The 17,056-nt window shown below is 43.2% G+C and overlaps 1 protein-coding gene across 9 annotated transcripts in view; it reads left to right on the top strand.

Moving 5' to 3' along the window:
• Positions 1-17,056, top strand: part of herc1 (HECT and RLD domain containing E3 ubiquitin protein ligase family member 1) — a 221,413-nt gene that overhangs the window by 99,327 nt on the left and 105,030 nt on the right. For 8 of the 9 annotated variants that reach the window (XM_069902884.1, XM_069902890.1, XM_069902891.1 and 5 more), the window contains exons 31-37: positions 1,749-1,904; positions 2,776-2,882; positions 3,613-3,723; positions 7,510-7,686; positions 7,821-8,060; positions 10,358-10,441; positions 15,426-15,940. In XM_069902884.1, coding sequence (XP_069758985.1) covers positions 1,749-1,904; positions 2,776-2,882; positions 3,613-3,723; positions 7,510-7,686; positions 7,821-8,060; positions 10,358-10,441; positions 15,426-15,940 — 1,390 coding nt within the window. The remainder of the gene's footprint in view (positions 1-1,748; positions 1,905-2,775; positions 2,883-3,612; positions 3,724-7,509; positions 7,687-7,820; positions 8,061-10,357; positions 10,442-15,425; positions 15,941-17,056) is intronic. The other variant, XM_069902885.1, reaches the window with a different exon arrangement.

Below are 17,056 nucleotides of genomic sequence, written 5' to 3' on the forward strand. Positions count from 1 at the left end.
GGGAGGAAAGTTCCAGCCTCTCACCAGTCCCAGAATCTTTTTGTCACCCTTTGGGGCTTAATGTATCTTTCCTTTAGTTGTATGACCAAATTGTGTTCTTACCACCATCTTACACAGATGTAACATAACGTCCCTGCTCCTGTGTTCAGGGCCTAGATTGATGAAGGCTAGTGTGTCAATGTTGCCACCATCCTGTCCACTTGTATTGTCCCTTTTATAGAGCAGAAATGAGCTATTCAACCCATCAAGTCTGCCCATTTTTCCACTCGGCCCCACTGCCCGGCCTTCTCTCCACAAGCTTTGGTGCCCTGGCTAATCAAGAACCTATCAATCTCTGCCTTAAATACACCCAGCAACTTGGCCTCCACAACTGCTTGGGGCCACAAATTCACCACAGTCTAGCTAAAGAATATTTTTGTACCTGTATGTATAAGTGCTGACTTGTTCTGTGTTTTCCTTAAAATTTTGTATGCAAGTTTATGTTAAACTCAATAAAAAATTTTTAAAAGAAGAATAAATTCCAACACATCTCTGTTCTACATAGACCCTTCAATCCTGAAGTTGTGCCCTCTGGTCCAAGACTCTCCCAGCACAGGGAAATAACCTTTCTACATCTACTCTGTCCATGCCTTTCAACATTCAAAATGTTTCAATGAGATATCCCCTCATTCTCCTAAATTCCACTGAGTACAGGCCAAGAGCCGTCAAATGTTCCTCATATGCTAACATTTTTATTCCTGGAGTTGTCCTTGTGAACCTCCTCTCAACTCCCTCGAACATCAGCATATCCTTTTTTCAGTGATGAACCCAAAGCCGCTCATGATATTCCGAGTGAGGTCTCACCAATGCCATGTTAAGCCTTAACATCACATCCCTGCTCTTGTATTCTATTCCTCTTGAAATGAATGTTGTACTGCGTTCAGTGGGATCTTGTCAAGACTAGCTAGTCTCTGGCTATGACCCCGCTCTTAAGTTTATGGGCCCCCCTTCCCTGTGAAGCAGTAAAGTTTTGGTTTCTTCTGTACTTCTCTCCTACTGACTGTTGCGTGAGGTGAAAAGAAAATGAGGCTTTTAATTAAATGTGCCGTGGCCCTGTTAAGAATGGCTGTCTATAAAATACATAGTCATAGAGTTGTATGGCATGAAACAGACCCTTTGGTGCATACCTGAGCTGGTCCCATTTGCCTAACCTTGGCCCATCTCCCTCTATTCCTTTCAATTTCACAGGGGCATGGTTATCAGGTTTGAATCTGCTGTTGTCTGTAAGGAGTTTTTTTTTGCTCTTTCCGTAACCTGTGTTGATTTTTCTCCAGGTGCACTGGTCCACCCTCCAAAAACTTAGTAAATTGGAAGATTAATTAGATGTTATTGGGCGGCACTGGCTTCATTGGCTGAAATCGGCTTCTCCCATGTTGCACCATGAAATTAAATAAATAAAAGCCTTTGCATATGAGTTTTAAATGTTGTAATTGTTCCTGCCTTTATCTACCTTCAGTAGCTTGTTCTAGTACTCAATGTTCTCTGTCTGGGGGGAGAAAAGCTGCCCATCGGATGCCCTTTATATCTTTCCTTACATTAAACGTGCTCTTTAATTTTAGACTCTCAATTCCTGGGAAAAAGACTGTGATCATTCAAGGTCAACCCCACAATTTTTGCTTCTCCTCACAGATTTAAAAACTTACCAATGACTTCTTAAATAAACTCTGAATAGAGAAAGCAGGTTGTTAACTCAGATCTTCACTTTTCAGCTATTCTCCGAAAGCAGCACACAGCAGAGCTGCAGCTGGGGGATTTTCTGGTTTTCCTACGAAGAGTTGTTTCTTCAAAGGCTATTCAGTCCAAAATGGCATCACCGAAATGGACTGAAGTCCTGCTTAACATTGCTGCTCAAAAATATTTCTCAGGTACACAACTTCTAACATCTTGATCAATTTCTCACAACTCAGAAACCTAACATGTATTTTAATAAGACAATAAATGCCACATTGACCACCGCCAGTGGGCTGATAACGCCTCAAACCGTGCATCTTGGCGCCTCACAGTTCGGCAGGCAGCAACCTCCTTTGAAGAAGACCGCAGAGCCCACCTCACTGACAAAAGGCAAAGGAGGAAAAACCCAACACCCAACCCCAACCAACCAATTTTCCCCTGCAACCGCTGCAACCGTGTCTGCCTGTCCCGCATCGGACTTGTCAGCCACAAACGAGCCTGCAGCTGACGTGGACTTTTTACCCCTCCATAAATCTTCGTCCGCGAAGCCAAGCCAAAGAAATGGCCAGTGTGTTGGTCTGAACATGTTTGGAGGATCTTCAGACAAAATGCTCTGATGCAGTACTTGTACACACCCTCTTACCCACACCCTCGCTGTTGTTTATCTAACATTTAATTTGCTTTTTTAAAATTCTACTTCTGCCAAATCCTCCTTGTTTGTAAAACTGGGCGATATTCTGTTCAGTAACTTCAATATATTTCTTTTTCAATATTTCACTTAAACTTGATGCCCAAAGATTTGCAAACTTTTACCTCTTCCATCTCAGGAAGATTGTAATAGTCGTAAATATTTCTTTGAAATGTCAGTGAGTTTATTACAAGGAAGTTAATGGCATGTACATTCTGAAAGTCAGTTAGGATAATGCAGTATACATCAATTAAAGAAAAAAATCACAATTTGATTGTAATTCATGCATTTCTCTCACATTTCCCGAATTTATTGATGCGCATAATTTCACGTGAGCAAACCAGAGTATTAAATGCCATGTTCTATTTTGTGGACAGGTGTCCCACTGGCTGGCAACCTAAGGACCAGACTGCTGGCCCTTCATGTTCTGGAAGCTGTATTGCCTGCCTGTGAGTCCAGTGTAGAAGACGATCAGATGATACAGGTAAAGAATTCTGTTCATATTGATGGTGATTTTTTTTTAAGTACTGTCTATTGCTTGTGTAATAGTCAAGTTTTGGGGACCAATTTTTCAGTCTAAATTTGGGTGTTGGCTTTTACACGGGTGCTACTTTTGATCGCATAAGTACTTGCGTCATTCAAGGTGTCCGGAACTCAGATGGCCAGGACCAGGTGATAAGTCCACGTTGGGGCCGTCGGGAGTTGGGAAGATCCGTGGTCAGGACAGCGGGAGCTCTGGTGGGTGAGGACCCATGGTTGGGGTGTCAGAAGCTTGGATAGGTTAGCGGCTGGGACCAAGATCCGTGGTCAGGACGACAAGAGCTCCAGTGGGTGGCCAGGATGAGGATCCATGGTCAGGGCGTCGGGAGGTCAGATAGGCGGGTGGCTGGGGCGAGGATCCATGGTTGGGGCATCAGGAGCTCTAGTGGGTGAGAGTCCTGAGTTGAGGCATTGTGAGATTGGATGGGTGGGCGGTAGGGGCATCGGGAACTTGGATAGATAGGCGGCTGGTTGGAGTGTTGAGAACTCAGATGAACAGGTAGCCGAGGCAAGGGTTCGTGGTTGGGGTGTCAGGAGGTGGTCGGGGCCAAAAGTTGGGGGTGGGGGCACCTTCTACATGGGATCAGCTATTCGGTATTTAATTATGGGAAGATGATTAGTCTGCACATTTAGCAAAGGTTTGGTTACATAATGTGTATTGTGGATTTTTTTAGGTGGTGGAACACCTATTCTTGCTCATTTCTAATTGCATGTGGGAGGCTCCCATTGCCCAGGCAAAACATACCATCCAAGTCAAGGAGAAAGAGCAGCAGATGAAATTACAGGTACCAGAGCCTGCACGTTCTTTCAAGGAAGTGCTGGCGCTTTCCTTTTTTTGCACAAGAAATCAATCAATGTCTTTGAATTGAGATTGAATTAAGATTACATTTCAACGTGTAAGCCACGTCTTAAAAAAAACTGGAAGACCAATAAGATGCAAATCTGAGGAAAGGAAATGGAATTAAATGAAGGGCCATTCATTGAAGAATTTGGAACTGAATATCAGGGCAACGCTAATGGTGATTCTCCGCCTTGCACCAGTCGGAAGGCAATTTTGTGTAATATATGTTCTGCACTATTACATGACAATAAAGGAATCTTGAACAGGTAACCAAGACACTGGCAAATGAATTTCTACCCCTTTGAACTGGTCATGTATGTGAATGCCATTTATTTTAAGTTAAATTCAGACGTACAGCATGGTAACAGGCCCTTTCGGCCCACAAGCTACCACTGCCCAGTTACAGTCAATTGACCTCCAGCCCCTAGTACCTTTTGAATGGTGGGGGAAACCAGAGCACTTGGAGAAACCTACGCAGACACGGATGAGTGTACAAACTCCTCAGAGAGCAGGGGATTTAAACCCTGATCGCTGGTACCGTCACAGCATTGCACTAACCGTGCCTCCCTAATGGCAACTATTAAGCCATAATAAAAAGGACCCTACTCAGAGGTTACATACGTGCTCTCTTTTCAGGTTGCATTTTATGTTGACAGTATTTACTGAATCCCAAGATGGCAAAGATTTTCAAGTAAAACTTGGAAGGAGGAGAATAATAATGAGTAGAAGCAAGGTGGAATAAGTCGAAACAATTGTGAAGCAACAAAATCAAGAACCACTATTAATTGATTATCTTGTTTAAACAACTATTGCATTCACAATTCACAGCTTCCAAATAGATCAGGGGTCCCCAACCTGGGATACATGTACCCCCCAAGTGGTACATTTGCACTTTTCAGGGTCTGATAGAATAAAAACTACTGTACAATACATGGTGTTGTAATCTGCAGTCAGATTGCACACTGTCGTGTTTTTTTTATTCTTAATTTTTAGGGGTACACAGGAACCTATAAAAATGCCCAAGGGTTACAGAGGAACAAAAAGGTTGGGAACCCCTGAAATAGATGTTTTGATATTTTAAAATATCTCTGGTGAAAAGTTATCGGTGGTAGTAAAGAGCTATAATCTCGGCTCCCTTTGAGCTGGATGCTGCGAGATCAATATTTACAAGACAATGGAGGGGGATTCTGCTCCCATCCAGTCAGCTGGGGTCTAGAAATGTGAACAATAGCTCATACCTTCAAATCCAGGCACGTCTCTTACGGACCCGTTCCAAAACCTCCACATCCTTCCTGTCATTGCCTCACCCTTCTCTTGATCAAACTCTATCTGCCGCTTCTCAGTCCACGTAACTAATATATCAGCTTGCACTTTGTTGAACACAGAACATTGCAGCTCATGAAGTTGTTCCGATGCAATGTAACTTTTCTGTACCTCATATCAAAACCCTCTATTTTTAATGTATTCATGTGCCTATGCGAATGTCCCTATTGTACCAGTCTCCACCACATCCACACCAATGCATTCCAGGTACTCACCGCTCTTTGCGTATATAAAAAAAAAATACCTGACATCGCCCTTAAACATATCTCCACTAACCCTTAAATATTTGCTAAAGTCATTGAAGAAAAAAGGTGCTGGTTGTCCACCCTATCTAAGCTCCTCTTAAAAAGAAAAGCCCTAGCACTGTCAACCATGCTTCATACTTAGTACATTGCATAAAACTGCCTGATCCATTAATCTCCATTGTCATGCCTCCTGCATCCACAGACATCATTCAGTGATGTTACAAACAGCAAGGAACCCACGCTGGTTCCAGGAATCTAATCACAAAAAAAAATAACCTCTCATCTCCCACTATCTCTTGCCAAGCCAATTTTGAATCTAATTTGGCAATTTTCCCTGGATCTGTTGGGCCCTCATGTTTTGGACTGATCTACAAATGTGATCTTGATGAAACTGTTATTGAAGTCCATGTAAGCCACATCTACTGTACTGCCTTCGTCAATATATTCCCAGATTGTCAGACAAGATCTTCCCCCACACCAATCCCACCGTCCCGCTCCCTCCCGTCAGCCCGCCATCTGCCCCCACACCAATCCCACCGCCCCGCTCCCTCCCGTCAGCCCCGCCATCAGCCCCCACACCAATCCCACCGCCCCGCTCCCTCCCGTCAGCCCGTCATCTGCCCCCACACCGATCCCACCGTCCCGCTAACCCCAAACCCACTCCCCCACCCCGTCCCTGTTCAAGTAATCATCACTCCTATTCATTTGGAATTATTTCCAATCATTTTCTTCTTTTTTTTTTTTTTTTTTTTATTTTTCACACCGTAAACCACATTGACCATGATACATACATTTTCCTTTTCAAATATATACAGTGTCATTTTCTCCCCCCTCCCTCCTCCCAATTCCCAATCACTTTCTTGATATTAAGCTCACAGGCAATTATCAGGCTTTTCCCTGTTCCTTTGTCTCCTCAAATCAACTGATATCTCACCAGAGGCCAGCAGTCTTTTCCCTGCCTAAAACAGAGATGGTGTTAAACGGGATCTGCAACTTTTCAATCCAAAGTGATCATGATATGTGAGATGGAGTCGCACGCAAATATTATAATTACTGACATTTATCAAAATCAGGTATTTTGTCCAACCCTAAAGCAGAATCACTGAATCACTGTATTTGATGGCAAACAAGACCCACCAATTCAAGGTTTTTTTAAGTGTATCTACTGGTAAAGCATTTAATATTATTGAAATATGTAGCTGCAGTGTAGCAGAAAAAAACTTGAACAAAACATGCAACTAGGACAACAGGAAAAAATCTTTTTTAATAATGACACTGCTATAATTTACAAGAGAAAAGAAAAGCAGCTTAGCTATAGCAGAAAACATTTTATTAAAAACAACCAGCTGCTGTTGGTCCCCGCACTGGTCCCATTGCCCTGCTCCTTCCTGGGGTGGGGGAGGGGGTTTGGGGTTAGCGGGACGGTGGGATCAGAGTGGGGGAAGATGGCGAGCTGACGGGAGGTAGTGGGGCGGTGGGATTGGTGTGGGGGCAGTTGGCGGGCTGACGGGAGGGAGCGGGGCGATGGGATTGGTGTGGGGGCAGATGGCGGGCTGACGGGAGGGAGCGGGGCGGTGGGATTGGTGTGGGGGCAGATGGCAGGCTGACGGGTGGGAGCGGGGTGGTGGGATTGGTGTCGGGGCAGATGGCGGGCTGACGGGAGGGAGCGGGGCGGTGGGATTGATGTGGGGGGCTAGTGACAGGCTGGCAGGAGAGAGCAGGCCGGTGGGATTTGTGTGGGGACTGGTGACAGGCTACCGACAGCCTTCCCCCACACTGATCCCAGCGTCCCGCTTCTCCCCCCTGCCCCAACAGCCCGCCACCAGCCCACAACGATAGATGGCGGTGATGCTAGTGAGCCACACAGCAACATTGATCCCTGTTGGTGTTATTCACCATTATCACCCTCATTTCAGCTTCGCATACAAGATTTTGGGCCATTTTCTGGGGGGAAAAAATGCCATCAAATTCGGTATTGTTATTGAGGTTGGCTGGGTTTCCCTTCCATCTACCCTGGGAGTTGAACTTTTCCGCCGAATGTTAGAGTTGATTGAATTATAGAAGCATGTTCCGTTGTAAAATGTTGTGGGCAAGGATATACATGCTGTATAGTTGTACTTAACTGCAACAAACTCAATTTTTTATCATTGCATCTATCAAAGAAGCAGAGAGAAGTTGAAGAAGATGATGAAAATCTTCCTATCCAAGAACTATCCTTCGATCCTGAGAAAACCCAGTGTTGTGTGGTAGAAAATGGACAAGTTCTGACCCATGGGAGTGGTGGAAAAGGCTATGGTCTAGCATCAACTGGAATTACTTCTGGATGCTATCAGTGGAAGGTATATTAAATCAAATGCAGAAAATGTCATGTATTTAGTTAAGAGCAGATAATGTTGAATTCCATCTCCATTTAAAAGAGGGTTATTTTAATCTATATTTCAAGAATATCACACATTCAAAATTTCTTTTCTAGTTTTATATCGTGAAAGAAAATCGAGGTAATGAAGGCACGTGTATTGGAGTATCTCGCTGGCCTGTGCACGATTTCAACCATCGGACTACTTCAGACATGTGGCTATACCGGGCTTATAGTGGTAACCTTTACCATAATGGGGAACAGACACTGACTCTCTTCAGCTTTACTCAGGGAGACTACATCACATGTGTTCTGGACATGGAGGCCAGGACAATTTCATTTGGAAAGAATGGAGAGGTAAATGCACACTAAAGGCTCCTGGTGAATATTAACTTAAAATTAGTTAATGACAATAAAAGCAGTTTCAATAATATCCCAAAATCCAAACATTTGCATTGGAGAATTATCTTCAGATTTGCATATAAATGTAATCAAAAATAGGAGTAGGCCATTTGGCCCTTCAAACCTGTGCTGTCTTTTAAATGATATGATAGCCGATCATCCAGTTCAGTCTCGTATTCAGCTTTCTCTTTGTACCCCTTTCACTCTCTACCCTTTTAAAAGACATCCATCTCCTCTGAATATGTTTGATTTGGCTTCTGAACATAGGACAGAACATGAATGGGGCCTTTATCCTATGTGCCTGCTCAACTTAATCTAAATCTTTGCTGCTTGCACATGATGCATATTCACAAGCCTCTTAAATACTTTCTGGCATCTGCTTTCACTAACCCTGGCCGTCCCGGGCACCAATCGCTCTTTTTTTAAAAAAAAACTTGCTCTTTGCATCTCCCTTAAACTCCCTACCTCACCCCCTCCTAACTTAAACACGTCCTACAGTAGGTGACATTTTTACTTTGGGGATAAGATTGACCGTCTTCCCCATCAATGTGCCTCAGAATTTCACAGGTCACCCCTCAGCCTCCAATGCACATTTGTCCAACTTCTCCTTATAACCTTATCCTCTGCCTGGATTAGAAGTTAAATGCCTCCCATACCTTCACTGGTGTCACTAGGGGGGTGCGGACCGCACTTGGTGATTCCGATAGAGGGGGTGACACCAAAATGACTGTCTATAAAAAAAATTTGTGCAGTATTTCAGCAGAAATTTATTATTTTTTATAAAAATATCCTTGTCATTTGTTATAACAAAAACATTTTTTTGTAAGTCCATCTGACATGTATCAATATGCCTCTAAGGTTAAAGCCCTAATTTACTTTTTGAATCTTCTAATGCGCTCCGTACTCAATTACAATGACACTTCGAATTACGTGCTGTTTGTTGGTGTTTTTATCGTCGCTGCTTTGTCAAATTTTCTGGTGTTTTAGCTACAATATTGGTGGTCGTTAGCATTTGTGAACCTTGAGAATGAAATCGTAATTAAAGGAAAGGGAGACGAATTAAAAAAAAAGTTCTGCTCAGTGACTAAAATAATATAACTAATAATGTTGTAATCCAATGTAGAAAGATGATATTGTAAATTAAAGGTGTAATTGTAATTTTGCGAGTTGTTTATCTCACTACTGTTGCCGTTACATTCAGCGATATACAGAAATTATGATTTACAAGTAGCATTAGTACTAAAAACATTACTGAGGATTCTGTATGGTCTGGTATGGGGGTGGGTGACAACATGAGTTACTGCACTGGGTGACATCAACCCTAGTGACGCTGCTGTACCCTTCCACCGCTGTGACCAACACCCCCCCCCCCCCCGCCCCCCCAAAAAATTCCTGAACTCCCTGGCCTTCAGGAACAACCTTCCTGCATTTAAATTTTCTAGTCCTATTAAAATGTTGTAGTCTTCTTTGAGATTCCCTCCCTATCTACAAACCCTCTAATGTTTACAATAAAAACACTCAGAAGAGCTCGAGGAACTCTCTTGAAGAAGGGCTCGGACCTGAAAGGTCAGTTATGTATCTTTACCTCCTATGGGCGCTGCAGGACTGGCTGAGATCCTCCAACACTCCTGTGTCTTCTTACTGCAGTCACAGCGTCTGCAGGCTGTCACGTTTTCCTCTGGGAGTCAATTTTGTGCTGAGATTTTAATAACCTGGGTTAGGGTATAAATTTTCAGGGGTATTTTCCCAGTTTACTGACCAGATTGAATGATATCCAGAGTTTCTCCAAACTTGCTCTGCAATTAAGTTTTACCACTGAAAATGGATTTTATCTCTCCAGCAGTGATCTTGTTCCTTTGCTCCCTCCTGGCTAAATAGACTTTTATTGTGTATAATAGATTGTAGAACCGTTAGGGTGCATTTATGTTGGAGCAGGGAGCCTTGAGGCAAAAGATGCAGCATGCATTATGCAGTAATGTGGGTTTGAGGTTGTTTGTCTCGGCATCCAGCTGGAATAAATTATCAGTGGACGCGTGCATTTCATTTTGAAGTGCATGTGTGCATAATATAAAGGATTCAAGTACTAAAAATTCCAATAATTTCACTTTAGTGGTAACTTTTATGTGGGCATCTTGTAACTTTCAGTCTGGGGACTAATGCCATCAATTATGTAATCTCTGGTGGAAATTATTTGTGGAAAATGTTGCTTTTTTTTTTGGTCAACGTGTTATTTAATTTTCTTTCCCTTTTAGGAGCCCAAGCTGGCTTTCGAAGATGTGGATGCAGCAGAATTGTACCCTTGTGTCATGTTTTATAGCAGTAACCCGGGTGAAAAGGTGATCTCGTCTGTTGTTACTTGCAGTAAATCCAGTGAAAAGCTGTATTCTGGTGCTAAGAGAAGTACTCCATGAAACGAGTAATTTGAATCACCAAAATGTTGGTTGTACAGTGTACAACCCAACGTGCCCCTGCTGATCAAAATCTCCTACCTGCCTACATTTGCCCCATATCACTTGAAGCCCATCCTATCTGTCCAAGTGTTTCTTAAACATTGCAATCGTATCTACCTCAACAGCAGCCTGTTCCAGACACCCACCTGATAAGATAGTTGTCCCTCCAGTTCCTGTTAAATCTCTCCCCCTTCACCTATGTTCTCGGTTGCCGATTTCCCAAATCTCCACATTCTATTATGATGTTGTACACCCCTTGTCTTTCTGCGCTCAAGGAATAAAGCCCTCTCCTCCTCCCTAAATTTCAGGCCCCCAAATCCTGGCAGCACCTTCAGAAATCTCTGCACCTGCCCCACCTTGATGACATCGTTCCTGCACCGTGGTGACAAAAATTCAGAATCAGAATTTCTTGTCATGAACAAGTCACGAAATTCAGGGTTTTGGTGACATACTGATTCCTCTCAGACGCCTCACAAAATTCCGCCTCTGGCGAGCCTCCTTTGTGACTGCATCAACTTGGAGACTCCAGAACAGATCCTCGGAGATGTTGACACCCAGGAGTTTGAAGTTCTTGACCCTGTTCACTACTGAGCCCTCGATGAGGACTGGGTCATGTTCCCCTGACTCCCTACTGGTCCAGAACTGACTCCTTGCTTTTGCTGACGTTGAGCGCAAGGTTGTTGTCGTTACACCATTCAACGAGCTGATCTATCTCCCTCCCGTACGCTTCCTCATCGCCGTTTGTGATTCTGCCGACAATTGTGGTGTCATCTGCAAACTTGTAGATGGCATTGGAATTGTACCTGGCCTCACAGTCATGGGTGTATAATGAGTAGAGCAGTGGACTAAGCACATATCCTTGGGGTGCGCCTGTGGTGATGATCGGTGAGGAGCAGACTGAATTCAATATTCCAGATGGGGACTCGTCGACATCTTGTACAACTGCATCTTGATTGTCTTGGGGACAGATCCGATTAGATATTAAAATGTGACCTCAACTTACCTACTTCTAATTGTTTTTTGTACATCGTCTCAGAATCACAAGGCAAATAGAATCAGGGTTGGTTGTTGGGCCCCTCAATCCTGTCCTGTCATTTAATATGATGATCTTTGCTGGTCTCGTCCTGTGTCCTTTCTCCATACCTTGTCTGTCTAAGTATATTTGCCTTCACCTTAAATACTTTTAATGATTTAGCTTCCACCACTTGCCAGGGCAGAGAATTGTAGACATTTCGCTGGGCGAGAAGAAATTTTTATACACCTCAGTCTTAAATGAGCATACCTTTCTTTTGTTCCCCTGTTCATGCTTCGCCCACAATTGAAAACATCCCAACGTTGACCTTGTCAGCATCCCCGAAGAACTTGTATTTGTAAATAAGATGTTCACTCATTTTTGTAAAGGCCAGGATAAATTATTTCCACCCCAGCTCTGTAGTTTCTGAGATGACTGATGGGACCTCCAGACATGGCTACAGTTGGAGCAGATGGCACTTGATGGGATGGGGAGATGGGTTGTTTGTGAGGCAGTACCTCCTTCAGATGTTTAGGATTTTGCACACTGCTAATGAACACATGGATTCAGAGTTCTTATCCATTCCAAATGCTTCTCTTTAAGCAGCCATGGGTTGTAGATTTCTTAAGAGTCCATGGAGATGTTGCACTTTTTTAAAAATCGATATTTGTCATATCTTTAAATCTTTTCCCTTCTCTGCCTGGTCATCTCTTCTTTTACTGAGCTTGGAACTGGATGTCTGTTTTAATAACCATAAGACATTGGAGAAGACATAGGCTATTCTGCCCATCAAGTCTGCCCTGCCATTTAATCATGAGCTAATCCATTTTCCCACTCTGCCCCACCTTCTCCCCATAACCTTTGATGCCCCGGCTAATCAAGAAACTATCAGTCTCTGCCTTAAATACACCCAGTGACCCGGACTCCACATCCATCTGTGGCAACAAATTCCACAGATTCTCCACTCTCTGGCTGAAGAAATTCCTCCACACCTGCTCAAAGCGGGCGCCCTTCACTCCTGAAGTTGACCTCGACTCTCCCTCTATGGGGAAGCAACCTTTCCATATCTTCTCTTTCCACACCTTTCAACATTCAAAATGTTTCATTGAGATCCCCCGACATTCTAAATCCCAATGAGGTCTCTGGCATCAGGGATACATGTGATGTGTAAAGATGCCTTGAGAAATGTGAATTACAACATCCTGTGATTTTTTTTTTCTCTTGTCACGTACACGGTAGCGTAACAGTACAGCATAGGAACAGACTCTTTGGCCCACACTGTGCTGATTTTGATACAAATTAAATTAATTCCATCTGCCCGTCCATGATCGACATCTCTCCATTTAATGCCTGTTCAGGTACTCGAAAATGTTACTGGATGTCATTGTTGTTCCATTTGTCACCTTAATGAAGTTTCCATGCAACTACTGCAAATATTACTCACGCCACCTTCAGTATAACAAAACTTTGAGTCATCAGCTTTGTACTTGGCAACAATTATTAACTTCGATATTAGCTTCCTTCAGTTTTGAGCAGGTGGATGACTAAAAGGGAGAGGGTGTGAAAATGAACTGCTAGTCCACCATTTCTGCTACCTTCTGCGTGATCCCACCACCTGACACCTATTCCCCTCTGTGCCTTCTGCAGGGACCACTCCCTCCATGACTCCCTCGTCGTTCCTCTCTCCCCACTAGTCATCCCCTTGGTACCTACCCCCATGACCACAGGAGATGCTCCCCGCGCCCACACCTCCTCCCTCACCACTGTTCGGGGCTCCAAACAGTCCTTCCAAGTGAAGCAACACTGACTTGTGAATCTTCAGGTTTCAAATCCTGCTATCTGGTGCTCCCATTGGAGAAACTGGGTGCAGACTGAGAGATTGCTTCGTTGAGCACCATGGCTCTGTCCACTGCAATAGCGTGGATCTCCCACTGGCCACCCATTTCCATCCCATTCCCTTGCTAACATGTCTTTCCATGGCCTCAGACTGAGACTCCCTGCAAATTGGAGGAACAACACCTCATCTTCCGACTGGGCACCACCCCCCCCCCCCCCCATAAAAATAATCTTCTTCCCCCTTTCTCCATTTAAAACATGCTGCTTAAATCCCTTGGTTGGTTGTTCTCCGTTGATTAATTGAGTGATATTCAGTGGCAAGTTTCTTCAATGAACTAGCACTGTGACTGGTGGTTGGGGGTGGTGACAAATGTGACTTCTAGTAAATGCTGTTTTACTGTGGGGAGAATGCCCTTGAGTAGTAGGAATTTATCAATTTTAATTCTACACAATACTGAATCCTCTTTTTAAGTTTCTCTCTGTTTTACAGTTTGTTCATCAGTAGACTGTTAGAAAGTCTACACAAGAAGTTTCCCTTGTTTGTGCAAGCTAAATGTTATAATGTAGACTTTGTTGAACAGTTAGACTATGAGGTCCATCTGGCTCCCAGGAGAGTAAATTGAACTGTCCCACTGCTCTCTTTTTCATTTTTGACGTGAACCTAGTGACGTAGAGTGTGTCATTGTAATATGGGGATAAAAGTGGAGGATCATGTTCAGACTGCTAAGATAGTGCCCAAGGTCAGGATTGAACCTGGAGATGAGAAGCAACAGCAACTGTTACTGATTGGGTGGCAATGGCGATGTAAATCAGTGGCTCTGGGTCACTGACTGTGTCAGGAAAGCAGATTTCCTCCCTGGAGAATGTTTAGTGATTGAAGTGTTATTACTGAAGCCAAGTAGTTTTTGAGATCAGCATTATTAAGATTAATTTGTGTTTTTGTTCTTTTGCCAAATTCTAGATTATAAACTGAATTTAATTTCTAAGATTACATTTAAACTTCAGAACATCGAATATTATAGCACAGTAGAGACCCTTTGGTCCACGATATTGTGCCAACTATACATACCTACTCAATTATCTAAACTTTCCTACATTGCATACATAACCATCTGTCTTTTAAATGTCCCAATGGTACCAGCTTCCACCACCACAACTAGCAATACATTCCAGGCACCCACTACTCTTTTTTTAAAACTTGCCCCTAGTGTCTCCCTTGAACTTTCTTTGCCTCACCCTAAATGGATGTCTTCTTGCATTTGCTCCTGTCACCCTGAGTAAAGATGCTGTCTACCCAATGCCTCTCAATCTTGTAGCTCTCTAAGTCACCTCTCCTTCTTTGCTCCAAAGAGAAATGCCCCAACTCTGTTGATCTTGCCTCGTAAGACTTGTACTCCAATCTTGGCAACATCCTGGTAAATTTCCTCTGCACCCTCCCCGTCCTTCCCATAATGAGGTGGCCAGAACTGAACACAAAATCTTTACACTTTGGTCCCTGGATTACTAATCTGATCAATTAGTTTCTGAATTTCCATTACACTCTCAATAACTGATTTAAACACAATTTCAAATATTTTTAAATTTAGATGTCGCTAGGTTCACGTCAAAAATGAAAGGGAGCAGTGGGACAGTTCAATTTACTCTCCTGGGAGCCAGAAGGACCTCATAGTCTAACTGCTCTACCAAGTCTAAATTATAACATTTTTGGCACATGAGCTCGTATAGCCCAAATGCCCCAATACCCTGCAACCCCGACATGCTTTGCTGGGAGGAAACTGGAGCGCCCATTTGAAGCCCATGCAGATATGGGAAGAACATATGAATTCCTTGGAGACAGCACCAGATTTGAACTTGGGGCGCTGGCGCTGTAATTAATTTTGAGATTCGTTCTTGAGATTTTTTTAAAATAGCAATTACTGGAAACATTACATCACAATTAACAAGATTAATTGGACAAATTAAAATGTACTTGATTTCTGATCTATTATGTTTGGGTATAATGGCTTCTTTTAATGCACCCAGGTTAAAATATGTGAAATGCAAATGCGGGGTACACCCAGGGATCTACTGCCCGGCGATCCTATTTGTAGCCCAGTAGCTACGGTGCTGGCAGAGGCCACCATCCAACTCGTCCGTATTTTGCATCGTTCTGACAAGTGGACTCATTGTATAAATAAAAACATGACGGATCGTTTGCAGAAGATTAAATCATGCGCGAAAGAAGCCAGCCAGAAATCGAAGAAGAGTGGCTCGGTGCAAAGCCGAGAGGAGCATGAATTGAAAGAAGAGAGCAAGGAGGATGAGAAAGGCAAGCACAGCAAGCACGCTTTGGCTGAGCTCACAGCACTCCAGCTGAGGACTCTATGCACTGAGGTATGGCCAGTGCTGGCAGTGATTGGTGGTGTGGATACAGGCCTTCGCGTTGGAGGGAGGTGCATTCACAAGCAAACGGGAAGGCATGCTACTCTTTTAGGTGTAGTTAAGGAAGGGAGCGCTTCAGCCAAGGTGCAGTGGGATGACGCTGAAATAACAATAAGGTAGGTGCATTACAAGTCGAATGAGCTCATTATTATCAGTGAATTAGTTTTACTTGCTGGCTATTGCTGTTTTCTACCCATTCAAATGCCTTTCTTGGAGTGAGAAGCAGTTGTTTATTTTTAAATCGAGTAATTAGTAGCAGAGAGCAAAGAGTGATTCTCATGTGGATTCGTGTGTTTTTTTTTTCATTTTGGTAATATTGATTTGAAATCGATGTCCTTTGGTGTGTCCGTTCAAAAGGATGCTCTCCGGTCATGCATTCCATAGGGGAGAACAAGTCACAGTGTAGAAAGTTCGCTCGAAAATCAGTCCCACTGGGTTTTATAGCCTAATCTTTCCATTAAATATAGCTGTTCACTAGAAAATGTGGGAACAGTGCAAAATAATAGATGACCATAAAGTATTTATTTTGTACAGATTTTGAAATGTGATTCATAATTGTAAAACACCAACCTCTGTCGACACCGTAATTAAAGGGAAATGCTAGAGAAACTCAGCTGGTCAAACCGTACGCTTTATGTAGCAAAGATAAAGATACTTTACTGGCTTGAGCCCTTTATCGAGGTATGAGCAAAGATGATGCTTATACCTTGATGAAGGGCTCAAGTTCGAAACATTGGGTGTCTCTTTATCTTTGCTCCATAAAGGACGCAGTTTGACCGGCTGTGTTTCTACTCCGTTCATAATGTGGCTAGTCACATATAGCTTTGTGGCTGGTTTTTCTTTTCGTTTTTTTTAACAAGCTACACTTTTAAATCTTCCAGACGCCTGTTGGAATGACTCCATGCAGCTAATCACCCGAACAGACATGTCTTCCAGTTAAATTATGTTGTCTCGGTGAATGAACATGTGTCACAAGTAGGGATTGATGTCCATTCAGATATAATCTAGTCTCTCCATTGACAAAACCCATTAAAGATTATTCCTGGTCTGTTAGCCGGTCAAGTCATGGAAATTCTTCACCCTGTTCACTTTCCAAAAATGTGCTACAGCCTAATTTTCATGGATGGTGGGAAATAAAGTAAATGCCTTTTTAATCAACTCGCACTTCTAGACGTACATCGCTTTTCCGAAAATGGTGACACAAACCACTTTCTGGGAACACACTCCCCACC

The sequence above is a fragment of the Narcine bancroftii genome, chromosome 11 (assembly GCF_036971445.1).
Source record: "Narcine bancroftii isolate sNarBan1 chromosome 11, sNarBan1.hap1, whole genome shotgun sequence".
NCBI lineage: Eukaryota > Metazoa > Chordata > Chondrichthyes > Torpediniformes > Narcinidae > Narcine > Narcine bancroftii.